This window comes from Typopeltis vanoorti, chromosome 9 (assembly GCF_054136105.1).
Source record: "Typopeltis vanoorti isolate ZY-2024b chromosome 9, IOZ_Tvanoo_1.0, whole genome shotgun sequence".
In the NCBI taxonomy this organism is placed as follows: domain Eukaryota; kingdom Metazoa; phylum Arthropoda; class Arachnida; order Uropygi; family Thelyphonidae; genus Typopeltis; species Typopeltis vanoorti.
Genome location: NC_143557.1, coordinates 35,331,469 through 35,354,137, shown reverse-complemented (window position 1 = coordinate 35,354,137; position 22,669 = coordinate 35,331,469). Strand labels below are relative to the sequence as shown.

General features: G+C 33.9%; 1 protein-coding gene across 1 annotated transcript in view; it reads left to right on the top strand.

Moving 5' to 3' along the window:
* LOC150102968 (speckle targeted PIP5K1A-regulated poly(A) polymerase-like) overlaps positions 1-22,268 on the top strand; it is a 294,108-nt gene extending 271,840 nt beyond the window's left edge. Inside the window, exons 8-10 of the mRNA XM_090398573.1 lie at positions 1,832-1,918; positions 10,263-10,396; positions 20,012-22,268. Coding sequence (XP_090254699.1) covers positions 1,832-1,918; positions 10,263-10,396; positions 20,012-21,247 — 1,457 coding nt within the window. The 3' untranslated portion in view covers positions 21,248-22,268. The remainder of the gene's footprint in view (positions 1-1,831; positions 1,919-10,262; positions 10,397-20,011) is intronic.
* Positions 22,269-22,669: the final 401 nt, after the last annotated feature.

Sequence of the window (22,669 nt, the reverse complement as noted above, 5' to 3'; positions counted from 1 at the left end):
CCAAGGTGTTTGACCATATGACCAATGATAAGATCATTACCAGGAGATTTATTAGGTGCAGTTTTCTTAATTGATGAATTTAGTTCACTTAGTTAAATTCTTCAGAAGAGATGTCATTAGATTGGTATCTTCTTGCTTGTTCTAGTGTCTTATTTGTGAGTTTATTGAAGGTCTTGTTCTCTCTATTATACTGAAGTTTGGAGTTGTTTGAATAGTTTTTTGCCGGTGTGTTTGCCATTTCTTGATCTGTAATGGCTTTTTTCCCAGCATTTATGATGAAGATTGTTTTCTGTTGGTTCTCTTCTTTGATGTTGTTATCTAGGATTCTAATAATTCCAGTGTTGACTGTCTTTTCTTGGATCCAGGTTACTGCAGAGCTCTGCCCATTTCTCTTGCTTGCGCTTCCAAATTTCCTGCTCTATTTTGTATATTTTATCCATTAATTTCTTTCTGGATTCATCAGTTTTATTAATTCTAAATTGTTCGTTGATATTGTCTCTTTCTGTAATCATTGAATCGATATTGTGATCTTTCCAGCATGGTATCCAGGTATTTGTCTGTTTGCCTCTTGGTATTGTTACTTTGGCAGCTTTATTGATATGTGAAGTAAGGATTTGTAATTTTCTATCAAGGTTTTCCAGAGACAGGGGTTCATCTTGACAAAGGTTCTCCAAGATTTGAGTAAACCTTGTCCAGTCAGCTTTTCTAAAGTTCCATGTCCTCTTGATTTGCTGTTCCTGATCAATCTTGAAGTTAAGTGTTGTTATGGGTGTGTGGTCACTGATGGCATTTCCCAAAATTTTCCATCATGTCCTTGATGCAATGCTATAATTAATAGCTGTGATGTTGGTAACAGATTCAGTTCCCATAGTTTTAGAGAGATAAGTACTCTGTCTGTTGTTAATTGTTGCGAGTTCCAAATCTGTAAAGAGGTTTTCCAATTGTTGACCTTTATGGTATAAATTGGGCGAGCCCCACGTTGGGCTTTTTGCATTTAGGTCACCAAGTATGATAGTTGTATCAGTTGGAGCTTAGCTTAGCTTTTCAATGATGTCTGTGTCAATATGTGTATTATCAGGGTGGTAGGCATTTGTAATTGAAATACGATTTGATAGGTGTATTTCAATAGCTTAAGCTTCCGTTGAACTGTTATTATTTAAATATTTCTTTGAATTTGATTTCTGGGGTCTCTTTATTTGTCTCTTTATTTATTTGTACAGTATTTGTCTTCAAAAGGATAGCAAGCCCTCCACCAGTTCTCTCTCTATCTTTCCTAAGAATTGTGTATCCTTTGATGCTGAAGTTCAGATTTATGTTTAGTTTTGTTTCTTGTAGACAAAGCAATATGGATATTGTTTTTGTAAAGTATATATTTAAGTTTATCCATTTTTCTCTGAGTACCATTGATATTGAATTGCAAAATGTTAATATCAGTCCTCATAGCATATTTACCATCAGGAGCTTGGACTGCAGCCCCAGATGTGTTGGCCACCCCGTCGTTTGATTTCTTTCTATGACTTTATTGGAAAATTGGATGCTGTTGCCACTTTGGTCACCTTGAAATCAGACCATAAGAAATTTGGTCAAAAGCTTCAAGGGTCCAGGGGGAGAGTCACGAGGAGGTGTGGTCAGTTTTCAGGTACTATATTTAATATGAAATAATAGCTATTTGTTACTGGGAAGTAAATTTATAAAACTGTATTGAGCATTTATTTTCTTACAGTTTCAGAATGTACAGTATTTTTAATTTTTTAAATTAAATCAATAAATTAATTGGCTGTATAAGAAATAAAAAAAAACCATCATTGATATGTATTTCTGTTTCCTATAGAGATCCAAAATACCATTGGTGATTGGGATTGTAGTTTTTGTGAAGACCCCTCAAAGATTGAGCACTCAAAAAATAAACAAACTATAGGTAATTATTTTGTTTTATAAATATGGATGACTATGAATGAATAGTAAAACCATTTCATATTATCTCCACTCTACCATGTAGACCAAAAAATTATAACAGTATATTCACTGCTTCTCAGCGGATTTGAATAAACCGACACTATAGTGTAGAGCATCTGCATCAAAATTCAGATATCCCACAAATAAAAATGAATATAAAGTTAAATTTATTATAAAATGCTATTATTTTATAAATGGCTGGGGTTTTGCCCTGTTAAACAAGGTACCTGTTGTTTTTTGCCAGGGCAAACAGCAAAAAAGTCAATTACTGGAACAAATAAAACACATCCCAACTCAATATCACTTGATATCAATATCACCTGAGGAATTGGATAAGTACCAAATCGACATAATAGGGGTGACTGAAACAAAAAAGACAAAAACTGGTGAGATCTTTCTGAGCAATAAATATAAATTGTTATATTCAGGCAATGACAATCAAGGAAAAGAAGGAGTAGCCATAGTATTCAACATGACGCTAATCTTCTTGAATGGCAGGTAATTTCAAGTTAGGTGATGTGGACAAATATCAGAATGGGAAACTAGACAATGAGATTTATTTGTGCCTATGGTCCCACAGAAGGTTCTGCTAAGGTAGAAGTGGAGGAATTTTTTGAGACTTTAGAGAAAGTAACTGACACAATGAAAAATTGGTCCTTGTTGGAGATCTAAATAGCAGAGTAAGAAATGATTGTCAGACATACAAAATTGTCTTGGGAAAATTTGGAGAAAAGAGCAAAGCTAATAATAATGGCAAATACCTGTTGGCTTTCTGCTCAGGACATTGACTGGTTATTACTAACACCATGCTTCAACATAAAAATGTACACAAATTCACATGGAGAGAAGAGGCAAGGAAAAAGAAAAGTCTCATTGAGTATGTTATTGTTGATAGTGATGTTTTCTCACTTGTGCAGGACACTGGAGTGTACAGAGGATTTGAAATTGGAAGTGATCACTATTTGGCCTTGAGCAGGATAAAAATGAATTTCATATTGGAAAGAAGGAAATGCAAGAAAGTTTTAAAGCAAACAAAAGTTGAGCAGCTCTCAGATCTGAACTGTAGACTAAAATACGCGAACATTATTCAAGAAAAAGAAAAAATGAAAGATTTGTGAACAGAAACCAAACCTTGGAGATTCGGTGGCAATCCCTGAAGAAAACATGGCATTCAGCAAGAGAGGCATATGGTTAGGTTGTCTGAAGGGATAGAGAAATCAGAACTCCATGGCAGACACAGGAAGTTAAAGAGGCAGTGAAGGAAAAGAGGAAAGCATATCAAAAGTTCTTGGCAAATAAGTCAGCTTGTGCACTTAGATAATACAGAGACAAATGTAAGAAAGCTAAACACTGTGTAAAGCTAGCTAAACAAAAGTCATGGGAAAACTTTGGTAAGAACATAGAATTATTACTATTATTATGTGACACCTTCACTTCATAAAAATGAAATACAATAAACTTGCCTCCTACTCAGTGGTGAGCTATGGAAATTTTAACAAAGGGCTCACATTGTCGAGCAAAAAAAAGCTGTATTTTGCACAAAAGCGTTTATTAACACAGCTGGTGTACAAATGCCAATCAAAAGGTGTGAGGGGACAACCTGTAAAGGCTATCATTTTTAAACAAATATTTCATGATCTAAACATGAAATATTTGCACATAATCATCTGTGTTAATTTATCTTACATAAGAAACATTTTTTTACTATCAAAATATAATAAGAATAAAATCTTTTATAATCGCACATATGAAATAGTCTGCATTTTTTATATTTGCACATAATCATCTGTGTTAATTTATCTTACATAAGAAACATTTTTTTACTATCAAAATATAATAAGAATAAAATATTTTATAATCGCACATATGAAATAGTCTGCATTTTTTATAAACAAAATAAATTTGTTTTGTTTACAATAGAAGTTTTTATGACAATCAATCTATAAATAATAAATAAATATTATCTAAACACAATAATATTGAAATACGTTATATTTCTCTTTTGTTTTTATACTTCAAGTGATAATCAACGGTTTTACCAGATGGGAGAAGGGTAACGATAGTGTATGCACTTATTTTATTTTCAAACTTGGGTGTATTTGTTATAGAGGAGTTGAAACAATAATTCCAAATAATCTATACACTGCTGAATAGAGTATGAGTTTGTCCCTTAATATATTTCAACAAATTATTTTTATTTTATTTTTATTTTTTGAAAAAATAAAAAAGGAAAGAAGAAGAACAAGAGGATCGCAAATTTGAGAAAAATTTAAGAAATGGCTCGCGCCAGCCCCTTATAGCTCACCACTGCTCCTACTCAACTGGCAGTTGAGCCTTTTTATCCCTCACTAAGGCTCTTGGGCATGGCTTTTACCATTCTTGTTTCCACCTCTCTCACATCCTGATGGTACTATGATTACTTCATCCATGGATATAGGCAGATCTCTTGGCATTAGTCTTTTATTCTTGCCCTTGTTTAGTTGACCAAGGCAAATCACCTACTGCAGTGGTGGCGAACCTTTTTATGTCCGCGTTCACAAATCGAGTTGCTGACGTGCCGACACGTACCAAAAATTTACAAATCAAGTTGCTAATGTGCCGGGCATGTCAGCAACTAATTAATACAAACTAATTAATTAATTAGTGTTGTATTAATTATTTGCTGTATTTTGTATTAATTAGTGTTGTATTAATTTGTTTTGTATTAATTAATACAAAATTACGCAGAATTTTATTAAGACAAGTTTAAAAATTAATATACTTTCATAATAATGAACGCATAATTTGACATACACGTTGTCGTATACAAATCAATATTAACCTATTATCGATATATCAATGAGATTTTTGCTGTTATACATTAGATGCCAAATGCTTTATATCAGGTTCATATTTTGTCACTTTTAGTAATACACATGTGGAACTAGATTCATCAGTCATTCTATTTCTTAAACTGTCTTTTATAAAATTCATTTCAAAAAAATAATACTCACAAGCATATGTAGAGGAGAAAATTGATAATATAGCCATCGCTAGTTTTTTTATACTACAAAAGGTTTCAGGAATGGCATTTCAAGTTCTCAATATTTCCTCTTCTGCATTCTTTTTAATTGCCCCCAATAATCAATCATTCTCCATTATTTCCAAGTCATTTCTCAAATCGACCAACTTTTGTTTCCATATAGAACTAGACTGAAAATCAATTAGTTGCATTTCTGTATCTTCCAAATTCAGCCACTTGAAAATCTCCAAATTGAGTTTATCTGTTTATGTTGTGTCCGGATGCAAAATAAATTTTGATGTCTCTGCAAATTGCTTGAACTGCGTAAATCTTGAAGAAAATTCGTTGATTATAGACTGAATAACTGTAGAAAACTCTTTTGTCAGTTGAACTTAATCAGTTTTTTCATGGGATTCTAGATCTGCAAATACTTTTATTTGTATTTGGTAAATATCGGAAGGTATTGGAAATTACGTCATGATTAAAAATTGGTAATTTAGCTTCGAATGCTTTGATTAAATCAAACATGACAATTATTGTTTTGTTAACACCTTGCAGCTTAATATTTAATTCATTTAAATGTAAACTCAAATCAGTAAAAAACATTAATTTCGAAAGCCATTCGACGTTCTTTAATTGATTGTATTTTTCAATGATTTTCTCATTATGTAAACAAAGTCTGACTTCATCTAAACACTCAACAAATCTTTGAAGAACTTTCCAACGACTTGAACATCGGAAGTTGTTGTACATAAGTAAATCATTGTACACCAAGTTTACCTCACTTAATAATTCTATAAATTTCGTTTATTTAAAGCACGTGCCGATATAAAATTGACCAATTTTGTTACAATGCTCATAATATCTTCTTGAAACTAGCGTTTGCATATAAAACCTGCTGATGTATAATACAATGAAAACTCAGAACTTAATGTCCAATATATTTGGTAAATAAATTGACGAACCCATTTTCCTCTCCAGTCATACTGCGAGCACCATCAGTAGTTACTGAGACAATTTTGGAGGGATCTATATCTCTTTCAGCAAGTGCATTTACAACTGCGTTGCAAATATCTATTCCTTTTGTTGTTGTTGCTAATGATATTAAACTTCTCAATTCTTCTTTGATATTATTCCCAACACAATAACGAATAAAAATTGCTAATCGAGCTGATCCAGTTATGTCAGTATTCTCATCAAGACAAAGAGAAATTAAACCAGATGTCATATCTGTTTTTTGCTGATGAGTTATATTTTTAGCCATTTCTATGATTCTGTCTTTCACTGTGTTTCTAGCCAAAGGCATATCATTTATTCTTTGAATAATTTTTTCCTTGTTTTCAAAATCTTCAAAGAGAACTGGTGCGCAATTTAACCATGCTTCTTTTATATATTCCCCATCACTAAAAGGTTTCCCGTGTTTAGCAATTACATTTCAGGCAAAAAAAACTAGCAGCAGTTATATTTGAACAACTGCCGATAAATTTCATTATGGTTGTTGACTGGATATTCCTATTTTTAATTGCCCTAGCAATAAATTCTTTCTGTTCATCCTTGCTTTTCTCAAGGAGCGATTTATGGTTTGTCTCATAATGCCATTTTACTGACAACGTTCTGCACACAACTGTCCCGGAACATAAAATGCATATTGCTTTATTGTCTTTATTAATCATGCCATACTCTTCAGTCCACCATCTTTGGTACTCTCTGCTGCTTGACTGTGATAATTTTCGTTTTTTATTTTCTCGAGCCATGTTCGGTAGAACTGTAACAAAATAATTCACAACTTAAATCAAATGCATTTTTTATAGTTTCAAAAAAAATCAACATTTTATTATATGCCTAAATTAAATTATCTTTATAATTCCCACTTGCCGCTGCATATTTCTGCCTACTGGCAGATGCGCGGTGTGAAATGCATAATGAATGCACGTATGATTAGAAAAGGGAAAAGTCAGGAAATCCTGAGGATCAGTCGTTCTCAATTCTTTTTCTATAGACTGTATTTTTATTTATTCTTACTGTATTAGAGGGCTCAGTCCCAATAAACTTGATCGTAAATACCATTCCCATTTTTTTAAAGTTCATACATTAAACTAACATAAGCATTAATATTATATAAATTAAGTGGATATTAAATCCAACATTATTTCAAAGCCGACTACAGTAACTATAGAATTTTCGTGGGAAATTTGTATTCCCGTAAGATTTCTGGTCAAGTTTCTCAAGAAACGTCTATAATTTCTGTAGTCGGCTTTGAAATAATGTTGGTTTAATATCCACTTAATTTATATAATTTTGTATCTCCGACGTGAAGCCTCTTGGTTATTTATTTTAGTAAATAAGTATTAATAATTAATTATGGCATAATCATAAAGAGTATTAATACCCTTAATGTAACGGTGTAGCATGTCGACAAATATAAAAGTACGCATTTAAATTAGTTATCAATCACAGTACTAATGCTACAATATTGTAGTTTCCTCAAGCCAAACATCATTAAATTAACTTCTGGTAAGTTTTATTGGCATATCCCATTCTGATCACCAAAAATTTATAATATTATTCCGTATTAAAATTGATTATTGCATTATTAAATTGATTTTAATGACGTTGGTTTGAAAAAAAAAAAAAAAACGGTCGTGAGAGAAATATTTATGCATTGTCACTCATCATAGAAGTCAGCGGAGCAGGGGAAGCAGCAGAAGGGTGTCGATGTCGGCGAACGCTTACCGTCGAATATAACTGGCACCCCTGATTTCACTTTACGAAAAAAGACATTAGAAGGTTTTGCATATATATACCTCCCACACAAAAAACACTCCCTCCCCAACAGCCATTATATACTGTAGATGCAAGAAAAAGAAAAAAGTTTTATTGTATCCCTGAAAAGGCTTTTGCAGTCTGTGTAATATATTTCTCATAGAGACAGCTGGAATAAAAACGGCACCTAACTAATGAATCACATGTACACCTCTCACAGAAACTACGCTGTATAGGCAAGCAAAACCATATGTTGCACCGGAAATAGAGTATCTAACTATTGTCCAATTTTTCAATTACATGAAATAAGTGTTTGTTTGATTGCATTTGAAATTCTCGATGTCATTATGACAGATCAGAGGCTAACTTCAAATAAAATTCCACCACAAATTGAAACATGCCATATAATGCTTGTGTGAGTTCCCCTTCCAGCTCAAATGCAAACAAGGCAATAAAAACCAATCACTGGTTGAAACTTTGTGTGTGTTGAGCCCACCGGAAATGAGAAGTTCTGTGGGAATGATAAATGACACCCCGTCGTGAATGTCTTAAAACTAAGAAATATATAGTGAATGTTGTTATGACAGTTGCAGATGTTATGGAATTCGGTTGAAGAGAATTAGCATTTCAACTCAAAAATTGTCCGTTCCATTTGTCTTTGGGTCGCGTGATCTTTTGTTAATACCGCACCAATCAAATTCATGTCTTCATAGCTACTCCTCCTGTAAAACAAAATTTAACTTGTATGTACTGTAACAATTAAAAAAAAAAGGCTGAATAATTTATAAGCATGTAAATCGTTGACATGCCAGCAAATTTCTCGGGCGTGCCATAGGATCAACACCACTGACCTACTGCATGGCTACAAACGACCCAGCATGCTTCTTCTGACCTTTCACCAGAAGGACATCAGAAAAATCCTGATTAATCTTGACACTAATAAGGCTCCTGGTCTAGATGTTATCCTACTTCACACCACTTACTTTTGATAATGTTCTGACATACTTACAGGAACAATTTTTCTTTTGTTGGGCTATCAGCTTATCCTGGCACAAACACATTACATCAATAGCCTCTAAAGAACTTTTCCATTTAAAACATTACTTTCCTCTTTCTCAGCTCATGACACTGAGTCTTTATGGGTACTCTGTTTCCACAGGTTCAGTGGGCATTGGTCCACTGAACAGGCTATTATGATTCCTTCACTTTCTTCTAATCATGTAAAAATTAGAGCAGCCTCTGGGTCAACACTCATATACTGTCCAACTCCAAACATACCAAATGAACTTCTCATCATCTTTCTTCATTCCATTCACCTCTGTTTTTTGGAACAACCTGTCTTTCCCTGTTGTTGTTACCATGAGTACAATCCCCAACTTAACATAATGATAGATTACTTCTTTCTCCTTAATCATTTGCCTACATGTGGCACAGGTCTTGTGACCTTTCATGTGGGGTCATTATTAAAAAAAAAAAAAAAAGTCCAAGGAATCGTTTTGGGAAAGGCACTTCACTTTATATACATGCTGCTGCTGAAAGTTTTTTACCTTGATTCTGTTACATACTCGGTTTTAATCCTTTACCCAAGGAAGCAAAAAAATATTTTGCATGTGAAATATGTTCACGTCTGCGCTACTTGTATATGTATATAGAGGCTAATGACTTCGCATCACTTGCCTTAGTATATATCCCATAATGCAAAGCACACATCCTTTTGGACATGTAAATGCTATGCATAATGGAAGGGTCACTGCTCAGACTAGTTTCCACCTATATTGAGGTCTCATTGGTGGTAGCTAGACCCAGGAGAGATATCAAGGTTGAAGCAATGCAGAAATCATATATATCTAAAACCAAGGTAAAAACCTTTCAACATCTTGCTCTCATCCAGAGATTTTTATTAATAAGGTCTAGCACCTTTTGGCCACTTGTATATGAGATGTATATGACTTCTGCATTACTTGAGCCTTAATTAAAAATGGTTCCCAGACATGAAACATCACTACTACTCAACAAAGCTTGAAGAAAGCTAGTAAAGGTCTCTAACAGGAACAATTCAGAAAAGTGAGCTGAGGTGGTTGGGATGTTAACTTAGATATCCATCCTCACCTATGTTTAGTGCTCTTTCTCTCTACATACCACCTAATGGACACAGAGAAAGACCAATATGTAAGTAAAATTCACTTTTGAAAATGGGACTCATGTCCATTTTAATGAACCTTAAATTCTTTAATTTTTACCATTTAAAACCTGTTCAAAAAAAAAAAAAAAAAAATTAACAATCAGTTCTAGAAAAGTGAAGCTACCAAATGTACACCTGAAAAGTAATTTAATCACCAAACATTATATTGGGTACTTGATCCTTTCAAACTGGTCCATCCTACTCTGTTCAACATAGCATAGGTATAACATGCAGTTTGTAACTTTTTTTTAAATGTAACTGATTACATTTATCTCCTTATATTATGTGTTATTAGATATGCCTATTTGCTTTGGATAAAATTTTTTTTTCATGTTATAATTTATTTATTTTTAATTTCAGAGGAGCTTGTGACAGGTTTCTTTCACTACTATGTAAAATTTGATTTCACTTTACATGCAATTTGTCCAAGACGGGCTAAAATTTTGCCAAAAAGTAGTTTTGTTCGGGGATGTGAAAATACGAGAAATTTTAAGGTAAAGCATTATGTAAAGTGGTGTTCCTTATAATATAAGTTTGATATCATTTATCTTCTTGATACTTTGATTTATTTGTCATGAAAAGAGAATTTGAGGATTCAGCTATAAATTATTGCTAATAAAATGTTTAACAAATCTCTCTCACACACTTCTTTATAAGGAAGAATTTGTAGCTGAATCAAGTATTTATTTATTCATTTATTTTTAAAGTTGCTATTATCCAAATGTATGACTCATGTTCATTTTTACTGTAAGAGTAATTCTCTACAGAAAGAAAAAAGGAGGGGGTAATAGTGCATTATTTAGTTTTTCATAAAATGAATATAAATTATTTAGATAAGCATGCCTGTCAATTTTTATAAGCCTGAATGAAAGTTTCAAAATCATAGCCTAATTAAATGTATTATATAAAATCAGGAAGAAAAATCCAAAAAGCTATTCTGCCATTATGTGAATTTAATTGAAAAGGTAACATTAGTAGGGTCATGATTTGGTTAATCAAAAGAAAGTCCTTTCTTTGTCACCCAAGAAGAGTTTTCTTTATGACATAATTAAAGAATCAGTTAATTTTGATTAGTTGATTTGTTCAAATAATTAGAACTAATCTGACAAAATCATTGCATCCGTATCTTTGAGCAGAATAAGCCACCAAAAAACTTGGTGTTGCTTAAAATGTTACATCTTACCTCTACAGTTGCCAAACTGAACTGTCCAACCTTACAATACTGATCAGAAATTTGAGATGGTGTGCCAAACACCTCCTTAATTTCAGTTATTCTGTCCAGAAGAGGGCATTTTATCTTATTGATGATCTTCTCTCAGATTCCTTCAGCTGCGATTTCACAGCTGTCTATTAATTATAAATTAAAGGTGCCAAGAAATTATATTCTTGGTTTCATCCTTTTCCAGGCATAAGCAAATAAAGTTTGCACATGAAGTCACTTCACGACTGGGCTACTTGTATGTAGAGGTTAATGACTTCGCATCAATTGCTTTAGTATTCCATAATGCGATGCACATATCCTTATAGACATGTATACTGCTATACATTATGGGAAGGGCCACTATCCAGACCACTTTTGACCTTTATTGAAGTATGTTTAAGTGTGGGGATACCTCTCCAAAAATTCGTGTGATCCCTCAGATCACCCAACAATGAGTGACCCAAAGGATCATTGACCTCAGTGGTAGTTCCACCCAGTGACAGGCTCATCCCCACCACCACAAAGAACCCTCAGCCTAGTGGGCCTACCATTGGCTTTGGCCAATGGTAGGCCCACTCCACCACTGAGCAGAGCTGCTCATATCTCAGGAAAAATAACCACTTCAGCACAAAAGCACATCAGTGGGAGCCAGACCCAGAAGTGATACCAAGGTTGAAGTAATGCAGAAGTCATATTTCCATATACAAGTAGCCAAAAGGTGTCACACCTTATTACTAAAATATTCTGGATTAGAGATAGATGTTGAAAATTTTTTCACTTGGTTATATTATATGTCCAGAAATTATATTCTGGGTTTCATCCTTTATTCAAGTATAAGCAAACAAAGTTTGCACTGTGAAGTCACTTCACGACTGGGCTACTTGTATAATGCACTGCACATATCCTTACAGACTGTATAATGTTATATGTTATGGAATGGGCCACTATCTAGATGGTTTCAACCAGGGGTCTCAACCTTTCAGACAATGTGGGCCACATTACAGGTCACTAAGTTATACTGTGGTATTTGGAATCGTAAGATGCTTTCCAGATTGACAAGGAATGCTGTGCATTAGATACTTTACATAAAATCCTATAAAAATAAACAAGCTCAACTTTAAGAGCATAGGTAGGAGTCAGGTTCATGATAAGTAGATACAATCAATACTTGAAAAAGATAATTTAATGAAGAAAACATTCATTTTTTACAATGTAATGTCAATGGGCAATTTGGCAATGTTTTTCCTTGACCAGCTTATCAATGTTGGAAGTCGTTATGTGCAGGGTATTCTCGAGATGTTGGTCCGTAATCTGAGTTCTTGTCTTGGACTTCGCATGCTTCATTCTGGAGAAGAACTGCTCACATAAGTATGTGTTTTCAAACAAAGTGCACATCTTCAAAGCAGGCCGGCGAAGATTAGGGAATGCGTCCTCAGCAATGTAGTCTTTGTAAAATGTAAGCAAGGCACATTGAATAATTTTTCTCTCAAAGAAGAGTTGTTTTGGAGTTCAAGCAGCTCCATTTGTACTGAGCCTGGCATTTCAGTAGCACTGACACTGAATAGCATTGAAAATAAATCCAAAGAAGATTTTGGTTACAAAAATCACTAAATTTCTCTTCAAACTCACTTCGCAACACGGCTAATTTTGTAGCGTATTCATCAAGAGATGAACAGTTGAATTCAGTGAGAAGCTGAAAATGATTTAAGTCTTTTTTTTTTGCGAGTTATACCTCCCAAAGTTTGAGCATATTTGTCATATAGAAGTGTTGATCAATGCCACAGACAAAGCTAGCCAGTTGTGCTGTATTCTTTACATTTGTGTTCCCATCTAAAACAAGTGAATATGACGTAAATTCAGACCGATTAAAGTTCCTTCAATGTCATTGGCAAGTTCTTCGGCACATCATGCTACATTACCCGAGACAAACTTGGGTTTTTGGAAACTTCCTTATTAGTTGGGCACAGAATATCCCCAGCACTGAGCTCTTTCATAAACTCGCCATCCAAGAAGGCTTTTGATTTTTTAGCTATTACATAACTTACTTCGATGCACGCTTTGCTCTTTTCCCTCTGCCTTTTAAACGTACCCTGCTGGCATTTTAAATCAATTTGGAGATGGTCCACCTGAAGCCGCCCTTGAAGGTGATCGAAATTGGACGCATGCTTTGTCTGATAGTGTCAATTTATATTGTTTTCTTTTGATACCGACACTGACTCATGACAAATTAAACACATTGGCTTATCATTGATCGGCACAAAAAAGTACAAATTGGTTCACTTTTCATTAAAAACCCGACAAGAATCACTTGATTTACGCTTTTTACTTGTAGAAGGCATAGTGATGGAAGGTGAACACAAAATCGCTGTGTAATGGTTATTATCCACTGAATATGTCTCACACTAATGAAAAAAGTCTGGCAATATAAAACCAGAATAGGCTATGGCTGACACGATGAACCTGCGTGCGCTTATGCATGAATATCACACTGTTCACGACTGACTGTGGATGAGATCCTCTTGTATTTATATGAAAATAATGAAGTATCGAGATGTATCTGGAAGGCACTAGACAGCACATTCGAACGAACTATTGCTCCAGCTGTCTACCTGTGATGTTAGTACTAGTACTTAAGTACTGCTTGGCGCTGGTAGATGACTGAAGAAGCATGTCTATTTAATATTTATTTTTATAGGATTTATATAAAGTATCAAATGCACAGTGTTCCTTGTGAATCTGGAAAGCATCTTACAATTCTAGATACCGCAATATAGCTCACAGGCTTCATCGAAATTATTTTTTATTTCACCGTGTTTTAATGTTAAGTAGTTATTTTTTCAAAATGGCCAGCGGGCCACGGGAAAGAACTCCACAGGCCATAGGTGGCCCGTGGGCCATGCATTGAAGACCCCTGGTTTCAACCTTTATTGAGATCTCATCAGTGGGAGCCAGAGCCCGAAGTGATACCAAGGTTGAAATAATGCAGAAGTCATATTTCCATATACAAGTGACACCTTTTGGCTACTTGTATATTGAAATATGACTTCTGCATTAATTCAACCTTGGTATCACTTCTGGGTGTGGGCAAAGTGGAAGGACAAAGAAAAAGTGGACGCCAAAGACCAAAACAGTTGGATCAGATTAAAAAGATCATTGGACTTAATTGGGAGTGGGCCACTGCTGCAAGAAAAGACAGAAAGAAATGGAGAGACATTATGGCTAGGGTCATGAGGAGACAGAGCAAGAAGCTTCGGTTATATGTCAAGACTCCAATATTATATATTTTTATCTTTCAAGACACTTTTTTATTGTATCAGTCCATCTACATCTTGGTCTTCCTTTGGGTCGTTTCCCTGCTAACCTGGCAAAGAACACTTGTTTTGCTAATCTTTCCTCTCCCATCTGTTTATGTGAGATACCACCTGAGATTAGCTCTACTATTACATTCCTGAATGCTAACAATGGCAAATTCTTTCCTAATATCCTCATTTTTAATGTGATACTGCCACTGATGCCATCTGTTCACTCCACTAATCTTTCTCAGAACTTTCATATCAGAGATCTATCTTTGATCAAGTGTATTATTTCTCACCCAGCTCTCAGATCCATAAGTTAAAATTGTTTTGAACACCATCTTGTATACAGCTAATTTAATGTTTTGACTAATTTCTTTCTTATTCCATATAAATTTATTCAGCTGACTTCCTACCATACCAGCTTTACTAATTCTGTTATCTATTTCCATATTTAATTTGCCATCTTCACTAAAAATTGTGCCTACATAGCAGAAATGTTTTGTTTTATAGTTCTTCATTCAGGATATAGTTGATGTTTTTAATGTTTCTGCCTAGTTTTGTTGTCTTTGTCTTGTTATTGCTGATTTTCATACCAAATTAATTACAACATTTATTCAATTTAGTCAGGAAATCTTGCAGACTTGTACTGGATTTATTCAGAAGTATAACATCATCTGCATAAAGTAAAGCGCTAAGATTAACATTGCCAATTTCGATATCAGATTTAATACCCCTTTCCTTCATAATTTGATCCACATAGATAATAACAGTGGAGATAATGCACACCCTTGTCGTACACCTGATTTTACTCAAACTATCTTCCTGTACCTTCTTCACGTCTAACTGCTGACTTTGACAGCTTAAGTAGAAACTATATTGCTTGATATAATGTCCAATTTACATCATATAGCTGTAGAATTTTGAAGAGCTTTCTTCTTATATGCCTTTTCCAGATCAACAAAATTTAAATACAAATCCATGTTATATTCCCAAGAATTGTCAACTATTTGTCTTAGAGTGAAAATCTGATCCTGATCTCTATTTGGCTTGAATCCAGCTTGTTTTTCACCAAGATTCACTTCCACATGTTCAAAAATTATGGAAACAACTACTGTGTTAAAGTAAAACTTCAGTTTAATATAAACTAAAATAATCTCTCATCTGGAGTATACAAAGAAACAAGCTGCACTATAATCTACATGGTATGCTGAAGTTACATTGATTTAGTCAATCCATTAAAACTACTAGGGGAAAAAAAACTATTTTTTATTAAGTTTTATGAAGAATTTTTGCTATAGCCATTATTTATGAATGTATTACTAACAGTTTGTAATTTTCGTTTACGAGCTTTTTATTGTACTGGAGTTTATTGTATCTATTGCTTTTGTAACTTATCTTATATTGGTGAAACTGGACATACAATCGCTATCCGTAATAAAAAAAAAAAAAAAAAAAAAAAAAAAAAAAAAAAAAAAAAAAAAAAAAGCAACACATTAAATTTAATAATTTTGGTGAAGCATGCCTCTCAGATCCCTACACCAAATTGATTGGAAAAGTACTTGTTCCTTACAAAAACCTGGTATGAACAAAATTTAATGACGATTGTGAAATTTTGATTAACCGACATAATCTTAATAATAATGGTGGCTTAAAAATCCCAAGAATTTGATGGCACACATTCAGCCCACTTAGTTCAAGTTTTCCAGCAAATCCTGACTCTAAACAATTTTTCACCTTTTATTGGCTACCATCCATACTGGTTTGTTCTAATTTATATGTATAGTTATATAAGTAAAAATTTTTTGGGTGAACATGTTGCTCTCTAGCTTAATTTCATTTAATTTTATAACATATAACAGGATTCCAGCTTTGATGTAGTAAGGTTTTTTTTCCCCACCAGAGGTCAGGCCAGTAGTTTTAACGGTTGACTAAATCAATGTAACTTCAGCATGCCATGTAGATTGCAGCGCAGCTTCTTTCTTTGCATATATGTGTATACTCCAGATGATGACCTTAATGTGAAAGTTGAAACGTTGAGTGATTATTTTGGTTTATATTAAACATGGTAATTGTTTCCATAATTTTTGAAGATGTATTCTGATCAGCGTGCAAGCATGAAGGAAAGGATTCCCTTCCACAATTTTTCTTAGCCATTTCTCAAGTATACCTGCATCAATCTTACCAGGAACACTCAATAGGGAAATACCTCTGTAATTCTCACATTTTAGTGTTACACGATGATCAGCATTCATTTTACACAAATTATGAACTCTAGAACCATGTTATAAATAAATATTTTAATTTCCCGACGTTTCGACCTTCATAATAAGGTTATCATCTGGAGTGTACACACACACACACACACAGAGAGAGAGAGAGACAAGCTAAATTACATTTCACATAGTAAGCTGAAGAGACAAAGATTTGATCAACAGTTATTCTACTGGCCTGACCTCTAAGTGAAAATAAAATAAAATTTACAATAAATAAATGAAATAAACTACATCAAAGCTATATTCTACTTAAGACAACATCAGAGAAACATTCTTTCATATCGATAGTTTTGTTACAGTAAAATGATGTCCTAATTTGACATGACAATTTAGGATCCTGAATTACATATGGTCCTATTTATAATTAAGTCTTAGGGAGAAAGGTTAAGTGGGTAGAATATGTGCCTTCCATATGCTTCAAATTTTTAGACCATCATTATTGTTAAGATTAGGGTGATTGATAAGAAACTCACAGGCTTCCTTAAATTTACATTCATACCATGTTTTGATGTGATGTAAACAACAGGTGCTTTTCCAGTCAATTCTATGTAAAGTGTTCAGGGCATGATCAGAAAGACCAGCTTGACCATACTTATATTTAATTTGTTGTTTATGTTCCTTTTTCATGTTAGGAAACTGTTTTCCTTATATAGGGCAAATTACAGGTGCAATGAATACGGTATACTCCAGAGTGGGCCAGCAGAGGGAGTGGATCCTTGAATGAGTTGAGTAAGTTCTTTAATATTGCAGGAGGTTTAAAGGTGGCTTAGGTTGTTTTTGTAGTATTCTGTTTATTTTATCTGATCATCCCTTTAATGTATGGAATGGTTACAGTTTTTGGGGTGCTTAAGGGTCAACGCTGTATAACTGAGAGGAGACCTCCACATAGCCTTTAAAGGAATGCGGAGAACCAATCGGGGCTTCTGCCCTAATGTCTAATCCTCACCTTCTCGTGGTGCATCCTATTAGGTACCTGGATACTGAACGAATGAGGAGGGGCTGGCAATTTGGGATTTAGCCGACCAAATTGTATTCTTATTGGTTTAAACCAAAATATAAAATTTATGGTGCAACATGACAAAATTTTATGCCAGCTAGGGTGTCGCCTGGTTAAACAAGGCACATTCAATCTTTAACAGCATAGTCTGGTGTGTGTGGGGGAGGATAACGTGCAGCAGACAATATGTCAAATAACAATAAGCTGTAATGTGTAGTTCTTTTCAAAACACCATACATGCTAAAATCCATGAATCTTGTACCTGGCCACTCAGTGAATGGTGACCACAGTTGTTCAGTATGATATACTGTATTCATCATGTTCATGTGTTATAAAATGTTATCAGTATTTCATTTTCAAATTCTACTTAATATATCCTGGGAAGAAAGAAGTTTTAGGAGAGATAAATATATATATAAATAATATACATATATATTACCTAGTCTAGCAATAAATACTGTTACAACATGAAGAGAAGAGCAGATAAACCTTTAATCTATCAATAAATCATTAACAGCTTTCAGCACTTACAAACCACATGTATAATGTGCATATTGCCTTCATGCACAACCAAAGTCTGTGAGGCCACATATTGTTGGCGGCACACTCAACATCCAATGGAAACACTGCCACTGTTTGCTTTAAATTCACCTTCAAGCTGGCGATACTGGGGTGTCGTTGGTTGCAGGATACTCTCTTAAGCTCTGACCACAACTTGAAGTCCAACGGATTCAGATTGGGACTTCCAGATGGCCAATCGGACGGTGATATGGAGTCAGGCACATTTGTCTCCAACTGCTATTATGTGGTCCTTGCCTTGTCTAGTGACTGAGTCCTGTTGAAAGGTCTCCACTACCTGTCGTGAAACCAGTTGTTGTTCAGGGACCCTACCATTCCAGTCCGATGTCTTTATGCACTTTGGCAGAGGTTTTGACCCCTTTCTTGCAGAAATGCAACTTGGATATCCTTGATATGTTACCCCCCCCCACACACACACACAACAAACGATTACTGATGCAGGGGTGATGACCTCTGAATCCTGGATGTTATGCCATGTGCTGTGCATCAGGGGCAGTATACACGATTGTGGTGGTGGTGAAAATCTTTTCATCTGTGAAGAGGATATCTCTGTCTGTTGTTTGCTGGAGAAGTGCCTTTGATTTTGTCACCCTCTGTCATATGTTATGGTGTTAGGAAGCATCCGGTAGAACAGTAACAGGCTCTCACCTCCAGGTCATCAGTTAATATACATGACATCGTTCTCTGCAAAACATTCATCTTTAATTATAACTTTCTTTGTTCTTAAGGATTATGGCAGAGACATGCCCTTCACAGCTCTCACAAACTGTTGTGTCCTAATGCACTGTGGCTGGCCTGTTCTTTGGCAGTCAGATATGTTTTCTGTATCGTTATAATGATTAATAGTCTAATACACAAACACCCTACTGATCCTGAGTGTTTTTACTGTGTTGAAAATAACAGACTGCATTCCAACCTTGTGAAGTGCTATTACAGCATGTTAATCCACACAGATAGACCACTCTCTCTACTGATGAACACACAAAATGTTGGCTGTGGACATTGCAGGGATGGGCAGAAGTTGTAACAGTATTTATAGCAAGACTGTATATAATCTTCAGGATGAAATGTTGAATTAAATATATTAAAAGGCTTGAAGGAATAACAAATTATTCTGAGATATTCATGATTTTCAATTTTTCTGATGGAATAGTTTTTTTCCCCTTCCTCCTTGCTTTACGTTATGGATATTTTTAAATTAAATGGAAAATGCAAGGATCCCATAGATTTCTTTTATAAAGATGTGTGATGCACACTGTACAAGACTCCTGCAGTGAATCAAAGAACTCCATGGAGGTGCTAGAATAATAATGATATGTTATTATTCTGGCATCTAAAATTTTTTCACTGGGCTTTCCACTTTTTTCATTTGTTACTCCTAGAGCAGCAAAAAGGAGGACTAACCAGTTTACATGTGAAGTTAAATCCACAAAAAAATGTAAAAAATTCTACTCCTCTTATATGTTCAGTGAAAAATTTTTTCATTAATTAATAGAAATTAAATACTATAGCAAGAGTAAAGTAGTGAACTCCGTATAAATTTTCATGACTATGTTTTTAATTTAAAATACTTTTTATTTTCCAGGTAGGCCTTATGTGCATTCAAGATCCTTTTGACCTCAGTCACAATATAACAGCTATGTTCAGTGAAAAATTTTTTCATTAATTAATAGAAATTAAATACTATAGCAAGAGTAAAGTAGTGAACTCCGTATAAATTTTCATGACTATGTTTTTAATTTAAAATACTTTTTATTTTCCAGGTAGGCCTTATGTGCATTCAAGATCCTTTTGACCTCAGTCACAATATAACAGCTAATGTTAATGAGAATTCGCTGGTTACATTTATTGAAAGTCTGGAAGCTGCATGCAGTATGTGTAAAGATTCTAACTTTAAAAACAAATCAAGTGGTTTGTGGGGTATATGCTATCTTCTAGAACACAAGAGGTCATCTGAATGTCATCCTTATATTGCAAATACTAAAGACCAGTTATACTTTTTTGATGTTTCATTTAAAACTGAAATGCTTAAAACAGTGATGGAAAATTTGCCAGAAGAAAACCTGTCTGATAGTACAGTAAAAAATTACTGGTTGAGAAAAGTATGTAATTTGATTGTAATGATTTTGAGTAAAGGGCTTCTGTTTGAGTGTGAAATTGTAGAGAATCATTTGGATAATAAAGTTGCAATGAGAAGACGTCATCCAATAGCTGATGAACCTGAAAGGAGCGCACAGAAACCACGCTTAGATAATGATCCTAGAAATTTGCAAAATGATTTTTTTCAGTTCAACACTTTAAATCAAGAAAATTTATCTAACCAGAATATTCAAAATATAAGTCATATCAATCTTTCAAGTTGTTTCTCTGAGGTTCCCAACATATCAAATACTGATAATTGTGTGGAGAATGCAAGAGATCAGACTTCCTTCTCAGATTTATCTAATTCTGATGTGGTTATGAGCTGTAAACCAGAAATAAATGAAAATAAAGAAATTCAGAGTGATGATGCAGAAGATCCTGCCAGTAATTTACATGTTGTAAAACCATGCACTTATGCAACAAAAACTATTACCAAATTAGCTACACAGTTAGTTGAAGATAGCACGGATGTATCAACTAATAGCAACACTTTATGTGTCCTGCAAGATAATTTGTTAATGAAAGTTCATTGTAAAGTAGTTCATCATACTTGGGAAGGAAGAAAGAAACTTAGAAAAGGCTATATATGTCCAGAAATAAACAACCCATTAGAAGTAGAACAAAGTATTTCTCAAAAGATTATTGAACAAACAGAAACAGCCCAAAATAGAAAACCATTTTACATAGATTTGTTACTCCTAGAGCAGCAAAAAGGAGGACTAACCAGTTTACATGTTAAGTTAAATCCACAAAAAAATGTAAAAAATTCTACTCCTCTTATTGCATTTTTAAAGTCTTATGTGCCCAAAATTGTTGAGAAATGCATGTCACTTGCTAGAGTTGTTGCTTTTTTATAAAAAAAAAAAATAAGCAGCTGGAACTGTTTTTATTATGCCATTAAGCATGACATTTGCCAGCATCAGAGTAAATAGAAATAAGAATTTTATTATTTTTATTTTTGTGAGCACTGTTAAAAGCTCTTTTAAACACAAACATTCTTTACATGGAATGAAAATTTTAGCATTATACTAGGTTGCAACATCAAACTATGTTAATACAAAGTTAGAATGCCTCCAATTTTGTCTTCATTCACACCATAGAATTCAGCTAGTGGAGTGTTTAAAACTTCTACAGTACACCTCAATGCTTTAAAGAACTGTGTTGTAACATTAAACTAGGTTTTTTTAAACCAGAGATCAAGTTTTTTTTTTTTGTGTGAAGTCCTTAGGGCATCATCAAAATCTTAAACAAACTGATGTTGTGCACAGCATCCAGCTGTTATATTTTATAACCAAGTAGTGCATCCATGTTTGTCTACTTGAAAAGTTTCAGAAGGTTGAGATATGAGAAGCCTTCAACATGCATTGCATTGATAGTGCACTATTAAGGAATTCTTATATACGTTATTTGGAATTCAAATTTTATTAATGAAAATGTATAATTCCACACAGAAAAAAAAAAGAGATTACTATTCTATGTGTTTACAAGCTGTCCTTACCAAACTATAGAAAGAAAGACAATGACTTGTGCACCTGTTTCTTTTTTAGATGGTATATATGTCAACTGTTAAGGAAATTAATGAATTATGCTGACAAAATTTTTTTTTTTTTCAATTCAGTTGAATATGGATAATACATTTCTACCTACTTCAATAGCAGTGACGTTCAAACCATGTTCCCCAAAAATATTTAAATAAAATTCTGATTTTTTTGTTGTTTATTATGCTTCTTCATAGTCATTGGAGAAAAAAAAAAATTACACCTTAAATTTAAAAGAATATATATTGCAGTAAGATTTTTGATATCTATACAAACTAAGTCTTTCCCAGAATATATACTTCCGAGTGCTGAGTTGCTTTAAGTAAACAGTTTTTCTAAATATGCCTCTTGCGAGTTTATTATAATCTTTATTTTTTGATATGATTATTTTTTTAAATAAAGTATTGCAATTCTAAATATTTCAATTCATTTTAGAGATAAGTTCCACAGGTGTTAGAAATTTCAAGACCCCTAGTTTATGGAGTCCAAAAAGACAAGTTTTTGGTGAATGGTTGTATATAACCTGAAGCGTTGTACCAGATGTTTGTACTTCCTTTATTTCTTGCATATCAGATGTTAGTACAATAATTTTAGGACCCAGCTATGAAGTATCTTCATTACAGTTACTCATTCCCTTCCCATAATCCTATGCATTACGGGAATGGTTACTACACTTTTTCATAACACATAGAGATTTGATTATACTGTATTTTTGAGAAAAATGACGCATGTAATGACAGC